Source organism: Camelus bactrianus, chromosome 1 (assembly GCF_048773025.1).
Source record: "Camelus bactrianus isolate YW-2024 breed Bactrian camel chromosome 1, ASM4877302v1, whole genome shotgun sequence".
Classification (NCBI taxonomy): domain Eukaryota; kingdom Metazoa; phylum Chordata; class Mammalia; order Artiodactyla; family Camelidae; genus Camelus; species Camelus bactrianus.
The window spans coordinates 121671599-121687467 of record NC_133539.1 but is presented as its reverse complement, the minus strand read 5'-3'; the positions used below and the strand labels follow the sequence as shown (position 1 = coordinate 121687467).

The 15869-nt window shown below is 46.6% G+C and overlaps 1 protein-coding gene across 2 annotated transcripts in view; it reads left to right on the top strand.

Annotated features, from left to right (window-relative positions):
• The window catches only part of CPNE4 (copine 4), a 381982-nt gene that overhangs the window by 340241 nt on the left and 25872 nt on the right, over window positions 1-15869 (top strand). For both annotated transcript variants that reach the window (XM_010961247.3, XM_074372416.1), the window contains exons 8-10: window positions 6558-6656; window positions 11633-11719; window positions 13170-13229. In XM_010961247.3, coding sequence (XP_010959549.1) covers window positions 6558-6656; window positions 11633-11719; window positions 13170-13229 — 246 coding nt within the window. The remainder of the gene's footprint in view (window positions 1-6557; window positions 6657-11632; window positions 11720-13169; window positions 13230-15869) is intronic.

Genomic DNA, 15869 nt, shown 5'->3' with positions numbered 1-15869 from the left:
TCTTTTCCTTTAGCTCAGTGGTAGAGTGTGTTCTTAGCATGCACGAGGTCCTGGGTTCAATCCCCAGCACCTCTGTTAAAGAATAAATAAATAAGCAAACCTAGTTACCTCCTCCCCTCACCAAAAAAAAAAACTTTTTTAAATACTTAACATGAGATCCACCCTCTTGACAGATTTTGCAGTGCACGACACCACGTTGTTAACTTGAGCACAGTGTTGCACACAGGGCTCTAGGACTTGCTTATCTTGTGTAACTAAAACCTTCTACCTGTTTCCCCCACCCTCAGCACTTGACAACCTCCACTGTATTCTCTGCCTCTATGACCTCATCAAAGTGGAATCGGGTGATAGTTGTCCTTCTGTGACTGGCTTATTTCAGTTACCATCGTGTCCATCCATATCACAAATGGCAAGATTTTCTTCCTTTTAAGGCTAAATCATATTCTATTGTATGTCTACTCCACACTTTCTTTAGTCCTGCACTTGGACTGGTTTCATAGCTTGGCTATTGTGAGTCATGCTGCTGAAGTTAACATGGGAATAAGATACCTCCTCGAGATCCTGACTTCAGTTCTCTAGATAAATACCCAAAAATGAGATTGCTGGATCATACGGTCATTCTATCTTTAATTTTTTGAGGAACCACTGTACTGTTTTCCGTAACTGCTGCACTGTTCTACATATCCACCAATGGTGTACAGGGGCTCCAATTTCTCCATATCTTTGCCAACAACTGTTATCTTTTGTGTTTTTTTAACAGTGTCATTCTAACAGATAGGAGGTGATATCTCATTGTAGTTTTGATTTCCATTTCCTGATAACTAATGATATTGAGCATCTTTTCGTATACCCATCGGCCATTTGTATATCTTTTTTGTAGAAATGTCTGTTCAGGTCCTTTGACCCTTTTTTAATCAGGTTATTTAGGTGGGTTGTTATGGAGTTGTAGGATTTCTTTACGTATTTTGGAAATTAATCCCTTGTCAGATATACAGTTTGCAAATATTTTCTCGCATTCCATAGGATGCCTCTTCATTTTATGGATGGTTTCCTCTGCTGTGTGGGAGCTTTTATTATAGCTCCTGTAGGAGGTTGATGTAGTCCCACTTGACTATTTTTGCTTTTGTGGGTTGTGCTTTTGGTATCATATCCAAGAACCATTGCCAAGACCAATGTCAAGAGTATTTCCCCTGTGTTTTCTTCTAGGAGTTTTACAGGTTCAGGTCATATGTTTAAGTCTGATCCAGTTTGAGTGGATTTTTGTGTATGGCATACAGGATCCAATTTCTTTTTCTCTTCTTTTTTTTTTTTTTTTTTTGCATGTGGATATTCAGTTTTCCCAGCATCATTTTTTGGAGAGACTTACCTTTTCCCCATTATGTATTCTTGACACCCTTGTTAAGATGAGTTAACCACATATGCATCGCTACTTCGGGGCTGTCTATCCTGCTCCATTGGCCTATAGATCTGTCTTTAAGTGAGTACCATGGTACATTTTGATCTGTCTTTTTGTGATTACTTTTATAATGCATTTTGAGATCAGGAAGTCTTTAGCTTTGTTCTCTTTCTCAAGACCGCTTTTGTAATTCGACATTGACAAAAATTCAACCCCCTTTCATGATAAAAATGCTCAACGAACTAGGTAGAGAAGGGATGACCTCAACATAATAAAGGCCATACATGACAAGCCCACAGCCAATATCTTAGTGGTGAAAAATTTAAAGCTTTTTCTCTAAGAGTAGGAAGAAGACAAGAATGCCCACTCTCCTTGCTTCTTTTTAACACAGTACTGAAAGTCCTAACCAGAGCAATTAGGCCAGAAAAAGAAATCCAAATAAGAAAGGAAGAAGTAAAATTATTTCTGTTTTGAGATTATATAATCCTATTTGTAGAAAACCTTATAGACTCCACAAAAAAAAAAAAACTGTCAAAATAACAAATGAATTCAGTAAAGTTGCAGGATACAAGATTAACATGTAAAAGTCAGTTGTGTTTCTGCACTAATAATAATCCATCCAAAAAAGAAATTAAGAAAACAATCCCAAATGGATCAAGATGTGGTATGTGTATGTATGTATGTATGTATGTATGTATGTGTATATATATATATATATATATACACACACACACACAATAAAATATTATTCAGTTGTGAGAAAGGAGGACATCCTGACATTTGCTACAATATGGATGTGCCTTGAGGGCATTATGCTAGGTGAGATAAATCAGAAAGAGAATGACAAATATGTGGAATCTTAAAAAGCCAAAATAGAAGCAGAGAGTGGAATGGTGATTACCAGAGTTTGGGGAGGAGGAGAGGACTGGGGAGATGTTGGTCAAAAGGTACAAACTTGCAGTGGAAGATGAGTATGTTCTGGAGATCTGATGCACAGCATTGTGATTATAGTCAACAGTATTGTGTTATCTACTTCAAAGCTGGTAAGAGACTAGACCTTAAATGCTGTCACCACATGAGAGAAATGACGGTTCTGTGACCTGATGGAGGTGTTAGCTAAGGCTACTGTGGTAAGCATATTACAATATGTAAATGTGTTAAGTCAGTACGTTGTACACCTTAAACTTACAAAATATTATATGTCAATTGTATCTCAACAAAAAACGAAAAAAAATCACATTTGTAATAGCATCAAAAAGGACAAAAGATTTAGGAGTAAACTTAGCTACAGAGGTGAAAGACTAAGCACTGAAACCTACAAAGCTCTGATGAAGGAAAGTAACAGAGACACATAGAGACGGAAAGACATCCCATGTTTATGGATTGGCAGACTTAATATTGTTAAAAATACCTGGGGGGAGGGTATAGCTCAAGTGGTAGAGCTCATGCTTAGCATGCACGAGGTCCTGGGTTCAATCCCCAGTGCCTCTTCCAAAAATAAATAAAATAAATAAACCTTATTATCCCCACAAAAAAGTAAAAAAATATTGTGAAAATGAATATATGTATATTAATGTATGACTGAAGCGGTGTGCTGTACACCAGAAATTGACACAACATTGTAAACCGACTAAACCTCAATTAAAAAAAATATCCATAGTACCCTCAAGATTTGGTGTGATCTCCATGAATATCCCAATGGCATTTTTTACAGAAATAGAAAAAAAAATCCTAAATTCATGGATCCACAAAATCCTTACTTTAAGGTTAGCTGATTCTAAACTGATTAATCATGTCTATAAAATACTTTTGTTGCAACAACTAGATAAATGTTTGATTAAATACTTGGGGACATAAACCTACCAAGTTGACACATAAAACTGACCATCGCAAACAGGCGAGTGAGTGGTAAGTTGGGATAGCACCTGTCTTCTAATGGGTTCAGTGCAAAAGTAAAGTAAAGGTAGGATGGAGTAGCCCGACCTCTCAGTACACACCTACCCACGCATTCCACAGATGGAGCTGAGGACGCAGGGGAAACCCTCATTCTGCTACCTTTGCATCCTCTTACGTGGGAACAGTGAGCAGCTTCTCTGTGTGCTTGGTGGGTTCCCTGAGCCCCAGAGGGCCCCGGTGGTCTATTAATCAAAGAACAGTGCTTCTTGCATAGAGCAGACTAAGGAGCCCGATTGTGAATTTCTGCTTTCCTTAAGAGGCAGCGTGGCACAGCGGAAAACTTAGCAGCCATGACACCAGACACCTGCATTCAAATCCATCTTTGTCATTGTCTAGATGTCTAGTGAAGTCACTTAACCTCTCTAAGACTGTGAGTCATAGCTGTGAATGGCAGTTTCCTGTGACTGGTAAGGAGAATTTTGTCATTTCAGGGTTATTGTACAGGATTAAAGACAATAAACACAAATGGCCTGGGCTCATAAAAGATGATTGGTTAGGACAAGCTATGAAGTGTAACTTCTTTTACTTCAAAGATCACCTCTGGTTCGCTGTGTGGTCTTGAGAAACTTACTTCACCTCTCTGTGCCTCAGTTTCCTCGTGTAAAATGAGCAAGATAAATTATTCTGGGGATTAAGTGAGTGTGTGTGTCTGTGTATAAAGTACTCAGGACAATGTCTGGTACATAGTAAGCCCTGTGTATGTTGTAATTATTACAATTTGCACTGTTTTGTGGTGGTGATGAAATTAAGTGGTCAGGAAACCTGGGTTTTAGTCGCAGCCCTGCCCTGGGTGAACTCACAGAAGCCATGTCACTTCTCTTCCATCAATTTCCTTCTCCATAAAATGAGGGAGTTGACAAGGCCATCTGTCGAGCTCGGACATGTTAAGAGTATACACCCAAACTCCACTGTGAGCTGTACCAGCTTCCTGGCTTGTAGATGTTTCCCAAGCTGCCACTCTCCCTCATCTGTCAAGGCTTCCTGTCTGATTTGCACTGAGAACCCTGCCTCTGCCTTGGTGCTTCTGCAGGGCAGTTGATCTGTTTACTTTTCACCACGATATGTTCCTCTGCCAGCTTCATCAGAGCAGACAGAAGCCAGCTTCATGGCAGGGGGAATGGGGAAGACTGTTTTTATTTGTCTGCCTCACTTTCTTCCTTCTTTTGGGATCCCTCCTGAGAAAGATCAGAACAGAATTCTGCAATTCTATTATGAAAAATGCCACCGATTGGAGAGGTGAGGCCCCATGTGAGCAGCGGTGCCCACCCCGGGAGGCCATGCCGGAGTCTGAGTCCTCCTCCAGCCAGGGGGGGGTCTGTCCCAGGGACAGCAGATGTCCTGGGTGTGATAGTGGCAGGAGGAAGGAGGGCAGTAACCAACTAAAGCATGATGGGAAATCTGAGAAGTGATAGGTGGTTTTCGTACACATATGTGACAAGCTAAAAGACCCCGAACAGTCCCTTTTGCTTTTTCTATATTCTGCTGCACGTGTGGGGGAGAAAGAGTTAAAAAGAAATACGATGAAGCACAAAAGAGTGTTCGAAAGGCTGCTTCCACGTCTTTTCTTTTGCCGGTTTCTGCCCCTTTGCCTTCTTATTTGCTCTCTCCAAGGTAGAATAATGAGTGCGTATCGGAGAGTCAGACTCAGGTGTCCCAAGGCGGTGATCGCTGTTGGACACAGTGCTAAGCCTGGAAGGCAGGGACGCGCCTCCTCCTCCTTCTGTGTCCAGGCCAGGCAAGCTTTCGTTTCTGGCTCCAGGGAATGACTGTGACAGTCAGGGTCAGTGTGGAGGGGCCAGCACATAGAGTGAAAAACTCTGCGTATGGGAACATGCGGATCAGCGGGCCGGTGCTCACCTGTGATATTCACTAGCACATACTGAACGATGTTTCCACCTGGATAAGTGTTGATATGGTTCACTGTGACAGAAAATAAAAGAGAAGGATCAACCTGGGGTGGGGGGATTAGGTTTTGTTTTGGACACACTTCATTTGAGGTCTGCGCAGCATCCTACAGAATCTGAAAAAAGATTTACAAGCAGGCTTGGCAGGCAGGACTGGCTAGTAGGGTCTCCATCCTGAGGAAGAACCAAGCTGCCCCTTAAGCCCTCAAATTCCAGAGACAACCTCCGAGTAAAAGTCCCCTTTGCTGCCTCCATCTTATCTGAGATCTGGGGTTTCCTGGCTGCAGATCCCTGTTAAGGTGTAGCAGTGAGCGGCGAGGGTATAGCTCAGGGGTAGAGCGCGTTCCTAGCATGCACGAGGTCCTGGGTTCAATCCTCAGTACCTCCATTAAATAAATAAACAAATTTAGTTACCTACCTCTCCCCCAAAAGAAAAGCTTTAAAAAAGAATTTAAGGTTCAATTTTATTTTTAAAAAAATCAAAGATGTAGAAGTGAGATCTGAAGTGTTGAGACCCTATTCCAAACTCTACCCTAGAAAAAACTGGGGGACTCCCTCTTCATCTAAGGGCGTGTGATCAAGGGTGGCTGCTGATTTAAACTGTGTCACTGTGCAGAGTGCTACTTTCGAGCCCAGAAGTTAGCCGGAGTGCTGTTAGACGGAGCCCTCTCACTGGACGTGAACGGTTGCATCTTAAGTGTGATGGATGCCTACTTTTCACCCAAGTGACTCGCCTGTCTCCGTTTTCCGCCCTTTTCTCATATGCGTATGATGAAAGATCTCACTTTTTTTGCCCTCTTACTCATTCTTGTTAGCATTACTTTGGGGAAAAAAGAAAGAAACAGAAAATGTGATTCACATGGTCAGATCACTGAACGTAAGCGGCCACTGTGGAAGCTACAGGCAGGGACCCTGGCCCCCGGTCCCAGCTGTGAACCACAGGGGCTCTCTGCTCCGGGGAAAGAATGCTGGAACCGAAGTCAGGACACCTGCCTTCAAATCCCAGAGTTTTCATTCTCACGATGGTCCCTTTATCTCTTTTGGTCTCACTGGCCTTACTGGGAAAACGGGCAAAGTATTAGTCACTGCCGCATCCCAGGGCTGCTTGGAGATCCTGGCAGAGAGGCTGAGTACAGCCAGCCGGAACCAGCGATGCACTGCTTCCCACGAGCCACAACCCTGGACTGCTGGGCTTCGGTCTGAACCCAGCATCTTTCATCAGCGCTGCCTCGGGAAGTTCACATTGCCTTGGCTGCGGTGCGTTCTTCATTATATAAAAAAATACTTCTGTTCTCTTGCAGTGCATTGTGTGGGACTGGGACTCCAACGGCAAACATGACTTCATCGGAGAGTTCACCTCCACATTCAAGGAGATGAGGGGAGCGATGGAGGGGAAGCAGGTGCGTGGAGGACCACCCGGGCATCCCCCAGATGTGCTGCCAGGAGGCATCCTGGGCATGGGGTGCAGCTAGAGGGGAGGCACTGACTCGTGGTGAAATGTGGGAAGAGGGGGCCTGGTGGGACTGGCACGCCCTGATTCTAGTGCGAGCCCCACCCCCAGCGCCTGGTATGACCTTGGACAAGACACTACCCAGGCATGGAGCAGTCTCTCCGTTGGCTAAATGGAGAGGCCACATGAGAGTACTTCTAATTTCCTTCAGCTGTGTGGCCTCGGACAAGTGACAGCCTCTCTGTGCTAACTGTAGCTGCCTCGTGGAATTCTGGGACAAGTCACTGCAGCCATCCACAGTGTGCACCCAGCAGGGCGCCCAGCGCAGAGTGAGCATTCCCAAACACCTGCTGGTACTGTTGCCCTAGTAGTAACAGTCTCTCAGGCTCCACATTTCCATGAGCTGGTGACGTTAATTTTACACAGTTAGTGCTGGGGACAAGTGATTCGGGTCCTCTAAATTTTCATTTTGGGCACCAAGGTGTCATCGAGTTCCACGATTTCGCTCTTTAACGCTCTTGTTACCAAGACAGAGACCCAAACACGACCACATACCACAGGAGCAGTAGGGGTGTCACCACATCACCCCAGCACCTGCACCTCCTCCGTTCCTCTTTCACGTACGTACACACGTAGTTTGGTACGTATGTTAGTCAGTTGTGGTTGTCTGGACCCTAACCATGCACCATCTGCTCTTACCTATTCAGGGCTCACCTGCCCACCTTCAGCTCCAGACCCTGAACCTCTTTGCCCGAGGGCTCTCTCTGGCTGCTGGAGCCTGCCCTGCCCATGCCTGCGGCAGGCTGGACGTGTGCAGGGAGATGTAGCCCATCTCAGGGAGCAGCCTGCAGAATAACTAACGGGAGTTGGGATAGAAATACCCCAGCTGTCTTCCCCTCCAGGCAGCAGAACTTTGAGGGGTTGTTCTGTGCAGTTTCCCAGACTTGCCTGGCGGGGATCAGCCCACAGGGGTACCTGACCTGATGGTGTCCCCCGCCTTGGGTTGCCTCCCTGTCTCAGTGCCTCACTTCTTGGTTGTCACCTCCTGGTGTTCCCTTCCCTCCCAGATGAATTGCTTGCACTTAAATCCTTACCTTCAGGAAGAATTCAAACCAAGATGCCCACCATTCTTACCCTGGGGACCACTGTCCCTGGGGAGCAGAAGGGAGTGACAGCAGAGAAAGACCTTTTCCCTTAGAGATTGGACGCTGTGTCTGGCCTGCTCAGAAGTGCTTCTTAGAGAAGGTGTCCCAACTCATCTTTCAAGCCTCTCCTCTCAGATGTAAGTCCAGATACAACCAGACTGGATGGAAATAAACTAACATTCTTTACAATTAGAAGCTTAATCTGAATCAGACCATTTGTTGAATCCCTCCCATTGGCCTGAAAACTCAAGGACAGCTTTCTGCACAGCTCCCACAGAACCTGCTGTGGATGCTCTGTGATATACCTAGCATCGCGAGGGAGTGTCACATGCACAGAGACCTCTACCCACGAGCAGGCATGCAGGGCGTCAGGGTGACAACTAAAGCCAACACTAAACTGCAAATAAAGTCACTTCCCAAATAACCAGGAATACAGGCAGAGAAGTTGTTGCTTCATGGAACACATGGGACCAGGCTCTCTTGAGCTTATAAATCAATGACGGTTATCAGTGCCACCCACTAGGGCTCTAAAGAGTTTGTTTTGATCACCTCTACAAATAGAAACAATCAAATCACATGTGAATAGATCCTCAATATGGCTAATTATTGAGGAAATGCTAATCAAAACTACAATGAGGTATCACCTCACATCGGTCAGGATGGCCATCATTAAAAAGTCCACAAACAATAAATTCTGGAGAGGGTGTGGAGAAAAGGGAACCCTTCTACACTGCTGGTGAGAATGTAGTTTGGTGCAGATGTTATGGAAAACAGTATGGAGATTCCTCAAAAAACTAAAAATAGACTTACTGAATGATCCAGCAATCCCACTCCTGGGCATATATCCAGAGGGAACTCTAATTCAAAAAGACACCTGAACCTCAATGTTCATAGCAGCACTATTTACAATAGCCAAGACATGGAAACAACCTAAATGTCCATCAACAGATGACTGAATAAAGAAGTTGTGGTCTATTTATACAATGGAATATTAGCCATAAAAAAGAATGAAATAATGACATTTGCAGCAACATGAATGGACTTAGAGATTATCACACTAAGTGAAGTCAGTCAGACAGAAAAAGACAAATACCGTATGATATCACTTATATCTAGAATCTTTAAAAATGACACAAATGGACTTATTTACAAAATAGAAACAGACTCACAGATATAGAAAACAAACATGGTTACCAAAAGGGCAAGGAGGGGAGGGATAAATTGGGAGTTCAGGATTTGCAGATATACACTATTATATATGAAATAGATAAACAACAAGGTCCTACTGTATAGCACAGGGAACTATATTCAATACCTTGTAGAAACATATAATGAAAAACAATATGAAAAACAATATTGTATATATGTACAACTGAATCAGTCTGCTGCACACCAGAAACTAACACAGCATTGTAAATCAACTATACACCAATCAATCAATCAATGAAAAGAAATAGCCAAATCAATAAACATGAGAAGCACTTTGTCTTTAGAATGCTAGGAAGAGACTGAAAGTGAAATTATAGCATACATCACAACAAAACAACACCGAAGTCTGATGCTTTCATACAAACAGAAATGAGTCTTTAAGTCCCATGGAGGAAATGAATCACATACTACTGTGCTTTTCAGTATCACTGAGATTCCAGAAAGCTTTTAGTGCAACCACTCAGTCCCTATTTTGGCACATCTGCACTGTGGGAACTGTTCTAGGATCCGTTGATCCTACTGATGTTTACTGAGGAGCCCGTCCTAAGTGTCAGGCTCTAGATGTGACACGACTGTGCATTAGAGTAAAACATAAATATGAATCAAGTAAACAAAAGATCAAAATTCAAAATGCCATTACACCTTGGGACAAATGCTATAAAAACCTCATCCAATTTTGTTATAAAGTTGTGATGTAGAAGAGATATCCTGAAAAGGTGACATTTAAGTTGAGGGCCGTTAAAGAAGGAAAAAAGCTTCCGTGTAACAAGCAAGGGAAAAGCATTTCAGGCAGAGGGAACAGCATTGCAAAATGCTGAGCCAGGAAGGAACCTCTTGTGGTTGAGGATCTGGAAGGAATCAGTGTATCTGGAGCAGAGAGGGCGAGGGCACTGGGCATGAGATGTCGAAGACAGAGGCCAAGGCCAGGAAGACAGATTCTCAGAGCTCAGAGAAAGGAGTTTGGATTTTCTTATATGTGTATTGAAAGTGCACGAGAGCTGTGCTCTCCAATATAGTAGCCGCCAGCTCCATGCACCTTTTAAATTTTTAATTGTAATAAGTTGAAGTTAAATTAAGTTAAAATTTCAGTTCCGCAGTCACACACGCACACACATCAGGGACATCGTGGCTGGTGGCTTACACGCCGGTTGGTGCAGATACAGAATCTCCCCATCACTGCAGAAAGTTCCATGGGACAGTGCTGCCAAGGGGTCTAGGCTGGAGAATGACATGGAGGTTTTCATTGTTTTAGAGATGACCCTGGCTACGGGGTCAATAATCAGTCGTCGGCACGAGAGACTGACGCAGGCTGTCAGGAGGTGAGACAAGTGGTTGGCATCCGGGCTGAGTTCACCCGGGAAGGCAGCTCTCTGCTCCCCGTGGGACCCCCCGAACTCACTGGGGCGTCTGTGCCTCAGCGGCTGGGCCGGCTGGGACAGTCCTCCACAGGCTCTCTCTTCTCCAGGAGAGCAGCCAAAGCCTCTGTACACAGTGCTGGAAACTTCCCAGCAGCCCAAGGAGGGCAGGCCCCAACGGACAGGCACTTCTCAAGTCTCTGCTTGTATCACTGGGCTGATGTCCTGTCGGTCAAAACAACTCACCTGACCAAGCTCCCCGTCAATGGGAGAGGGACCCACACAGATGCAGGACGCTGGGAGGGGTGGGTCATTGAGGCCCGTGTTGTATCAGCCACTCACATCTGCCTCGGAGACGGCTTCATTTCCAGACACTTCTAATTGTCGGGGAATGAAATTTGTCTGCTGGTGAGAACCTCAGGACCAGCTCCCCCAGGATGGTGGGCAGGAGGGTTCAGTGACTCTTGATGCTTGACTTTGTCAGCGGTCAGGTGCAGTTGGCTTTGTCCTGTGGAGACTAGAGGTTGGAGGGTTGGGATCTGTTCCCCTAGGGGACCCTTATAGCCCCTAGCTGCCTCCTCAGTCCCTGCACCTTCTGCGGTTCTGAGTCTGTCCCTCATGGGAGCCCCTTTGCAGATCCGTTGTGACAACTATCAGTCCATTCGAATGTTCAGTTTTCTGCGAAGTTCTATGCTAACCCATCGTTACCCCACCAACTTCCTGTAGCCAGTATTCAACGGTCCTCAGTTTTCCTCCCTCCTAAGTCAGTTCCCAGGCACTGAGGCTCAGATTTGGGTTCCTTAGCAGTGTGTCTCCAGAGAACTTCCCTCTGCGGCTTGATTTGGCCCTGTCAGCAGTAAGCATTTATAAGTGTCAGGTGCCGTTCTGAACATCTGACATGGATTCACCATTCAGTCCTCATGGTACTCCTATGAGATAGCCCCATTTTACAGATGACATGCTTAAAGCATAGAGAAAGCACGTAATTCGCCAAAGGTCACGCTGCCGGAGAGTAGGGGCTTGGAGTCACCCCTGGCAGGGCATGTCAGAGCCTCTTCCCCACCACCCTCCTCATCCCCCCTCCAGGTGCGAGGGCTCCAAGTTCGAGAGCCTCCGTCAGCCCTCAGGTCGCTCGGCAGCAGTGCCCAGGGGCCCCCTCACAAGTGACTCCAGTCCCTCTGGGGCAGACAATCATGCTGTACCCTTTCCTGTTGCAGGTGCAGTGGGAGTGCATCAACCCCAAGTACAAAGCCAAGAAGAAGAACTATAAGAACTCGGGGATCGTGATTTTGAATCAATGCAAGGTACCTGCATAGCCCCTGTCTTCCAGGAGGGCGGAGCCAGGGCCATCCGGGAGGAAGACTTCGGGCTGTGTGGACAGAACGAGAGAGTGTCAAGGAGACAGGGTTTTTTTTTAAAATAAAAATCAGAAAGCCAGGGGAGAAATCCCTTGTTTAAGATGTAGAAGTGAGAGGGGAGGATATAGCTCAGGGGTAGAGCGCGTGCTTAGCGTGCACAAGGTCCTAGGTTCAATCCCCAGTCCCTCGTTTAAAAAAAAAAGTACAAATAAATTAATAAATAACCTAATTACCTGCTCCTCAAAATAAAGTATAAAAAAACATAAAACACCTCTCATCACTAAATGCTAGGTGCACGTCTGGGACTCAATAAGTCCTTGTGGAGCAAGTGAGTAGGTGAACGTCACCAAGAATCAAGCAGCAGAACCATCAAGAAGCAGAGTAAGACTAGACATCAGTCAGGCACACGAGAGCTCAGACGCTGGTGGCTGGGCAGAAACGGGCTGCACTGGCTTCCAGCCTGGAGGTCAGAAGGATGGACTCTGCAGTCTAGACGGCCATCATTTGAGTCCCACCTCCACCATCAGTGTCCTCATCTATAATATGGGCACAGTGAGAATGATAGTATCTCCTTCATAAGCTTGTCCTAAGAACTGAGTGAACTAATGGGTGTTAAGTGCCCAGCATACAGTCAGCGCTCAGTAAATGTCCATCACTGCTGTTCATGGCAAACTGTCAGCGCTCAGTAAATGTCCATCACTGCTGTTCGTGGCATACAGTCAGCGCTCAGTAAATGTCCATCACTGCTGTTCATGGCATACAGTCAGCGCTCAGTAAATGTCCATCACTGCTGTTCGTGGCATACAGTCAGCGCTCAGTAAATGTCCATCACTGCTGTCCGTGGCAAACTGTCAGCGCTCAGTAAATGTCCATCACTGCTGTTCATGGCAAACTGTCAGCGCTCAATAAATGTCCATCACTGCTGTTCATGGCATGGGAGGAATCTCAGTAACTGGCAGCGGGCAGTGAAGGCCTTCTCAGGTCACAGTCATTTGAAGCTGCCAGTCTAGATCCCTGTGGTGTTAAGAATATTCCCAGAACTGGGACCAGGACACGGGGAGCAAGACTGGAGCCAAGTGCAAAACTTGACTCATGGTAAACCAGAGGTGACCCTTGAACGGTGTCAGCCTCCCCCAGAGGCAGAGGCTCATTAGAATTGTGCATAAACCCAGAGAGGAGGGGAGTAGGGGCTGGTAGTGGCAGCCTTCCCGGCCACCTGCTGTCAGCCCTGCTTTCTCTCTCTCCTTTAGTGGAACAAAATCAGTGGACCCGTCCCTCTCCCACAGCTCTTCTCCGCTCCTTCTCCTAGGCTAGCCTCCTCTCCCCAAAGCTGAGGCCCCTGATGGGTGCGGATACAGTCCTACTGTCACTAAAACAGCCCCTCTCTCTCCTGCAGATCCACAAGATGCACTCCTTCCTGGACTACATCATGGGGGGCTGCCAGATCCAGTTTACAGTAAGTTGTTTCCACGTCTGTTCTGGCTTGGGGGTCAAGGCTGGGGCAGGAGAGACCGGAGTCTATGAAGAGTCTCGCTGCTGACAGATCGACCAGTCACACGTTTTGAGAATGAGGTCATGCTTCTGTCTTCCCCAGTGAGTGTGGCTTTCAGTGTCACATCAGGAAGTTCATGCCACTGAACCGCAGGTGATTTAAGGACCGTCCTAATGCTTCCCATTCTTTCAGTAACCATAGGAGGCTGAGGCCACAGGCAGGTGGCCAGGTCCCACCCCCTGGTGAGCAGGCCGGGCAGCAGGTGACCCGTGCAAGTAGGTCCCACTGCACCGCTGCAGGTGTCTTGGTTGTGTCCCTGTGGCCGGAACACAAGCATCAGTGCCATGCCCAGTGGTCAATGCCAGGAGTCAGCCATCCAGGTGGTTTGTCAGGCAGTGAGAAGGTGACTTCCAAGAAATGGAGAACCAAGCCCTCAAGGTTGAGGAACAGACTGAGTGTCTGGACTCACTGGGTGGATTCAGGATCATCTCCGACATGGAATCTGTGAACCCATGGGATTTACACACCCCTCACGTGTATTTGGGGGGGTGGGCTGGGTCTTTCTAAAGGGCCTGTGTGGCCAGTGCTGTGAGTCCATCTGCCCTGGAGCCCCTTGCTTTTCAGTGGCTTCCTGTTCACAGTCCTCCCGGGTTTGGGCAGGTGGGACCTCCAGAAAGAGAACACACAGATGGCGAGGGAGAGGTCTGCGAAGCCTGCGGGAGAGCAACGCAGGTGTAAACAAGAGGGGAATCGAGTTCGTGTGCTCTTGTTCCTCACGTTACAGACGTGTATTCGGGAAACTCAGCCCTGTTTGGCTCCCTAGACCAGCTCAGTCATGTGAGGAAGGCAAGGAAGATGGGCTTAACTTTTTTAGGTTTGAGCCCAAGAGCGTAGACAAAACCCATGTGTTACTGGGACTCAGGATGGTGGTACCCAGAGGACTGGAAGGGGGTTCCCGAGGGGATGAGATAAGGGGTCTCCCTAGACAGAGGCTTGCCCTCCACTTTAATCTCCAAGGGGTCTGCCCACGTCCTGTCTAAACTCAGAGCTTTGTTGATTTGCCCCTGAAGACTTACAGGAGTTAATTCTAAGTTTGGTTCATTTCTTTAAAGTCTAAGTTTCTCCACTTGTGCTGGATGCCTTGCACCTGTTTCCCCAGACCCTCTCCACTGTCCACCCTGCTCTCAGTGGAGGCTGGTCTGTGTGAACTATCTCAGTGGGCTTCTGTGGCTTGAGGGTTGGGGAGATCCATCAGGAGAGCAACGTGGGGAAGAGAGTGAGGAGTTTGGGGATGCTCACCAAGTACATACACTGCAAGTGTATGTCTGTGCAAGTGACATAAAGCAGGATCCAAAGGGACCTGGGCTCGCGGGAGGGTATAGCTCAGGGGTAGAGTGCGTGCTTGGCATGCATGAGATCCTGGATTCAATCCCCCAGTCCCGCCATTAAATAAATCAATAAATAAACCTAATTACTTCCTCCCCTCAAAAAAAAAAAAAAAAACCCCAAAAAAACCCAACAACAAAGGGACCTGGGGCTGAGAATAGTGAAATGACTCTAACAAGATGATGTTTAATGTAAAGTCCAGGTTACTGGTTACTGCCACAAAATGTGAAGTTGTAATTGTCAACTCACTGTGAATCAATTTGACGTAATGCCACCCCTCCGTAATAAAATTCCAGCTTCATAATGCCTCAAAAAATTGAAGTGATTGAGTCTGAGGGTCTCTGAAGACACGCCCACCCAGCCCTGCCACGTGCGCACTGGCAGGTACAGAAGGTAGCAGACATCTGTGCTGTGGGCACACCCCTAAGGCTGGCTTCCCTGTGGATGTCACAGAGGAGAGCTCCTGGAAACCCTGTCCCCAGATCTTAAGCAACCCAGCAATTTCAGGAAACTATTTATAGATTTTCACGGGAAAGCGCTATTGACCTGGGTCTGTTTTAGTGTCTATAGAACCCATGCTTTTGAACAACTCTTTATTCGACCTTTGGGGGCCTGCTTTGCCCTTGGAGTTCTGCTGCAAAGAATCAGCCCAAGTGAAAAGTGGACGTTTGACCCCACCAGGCTGCCAGCTCTAACCCCTGACTTGTGGCGGGGAGAGGAGGCCTGTGGCCTCTTGGCTTTGCTCGCCGCTCCTCTCTCACTTCTGCCAACCTTTCCCAACTGGGAGGTGCCCCCTTGGTGGTTCTCAGCCCTTCCGTGTCCACAGATGGACCAGTGGGAGGTCCAGCATGAGAAGAGGGAGTGCACACAGACAAACTCAGAGGCAAGGGGACAGACCATCCACAGTGCCTGCAACTCCCTCCTGCAGGGCCTCAAGCTGGGGACTTGGGAGGTTGCTAGGTGTTCTGTTTTGAGCTTTCTGTGGAAAAAAAAAAAAAAAAGAAACCCTGCAATGTCGCTTTCCTCTTAAATTAAGTCAGATGTCTCATTATTAATTTCTTATGACTCAGGCGGTGCCATCTCCTGTAAATTATAAGCTGTGATGCAGACAATTAATAACAATCAGCCGGTCTTATTTAATTTGGTCTATATGTATTTATTATCTGCCAGATCATTTTGTTGAAGCCATCTGGCCCAATGGAGGGAAAGTGGCAGAGG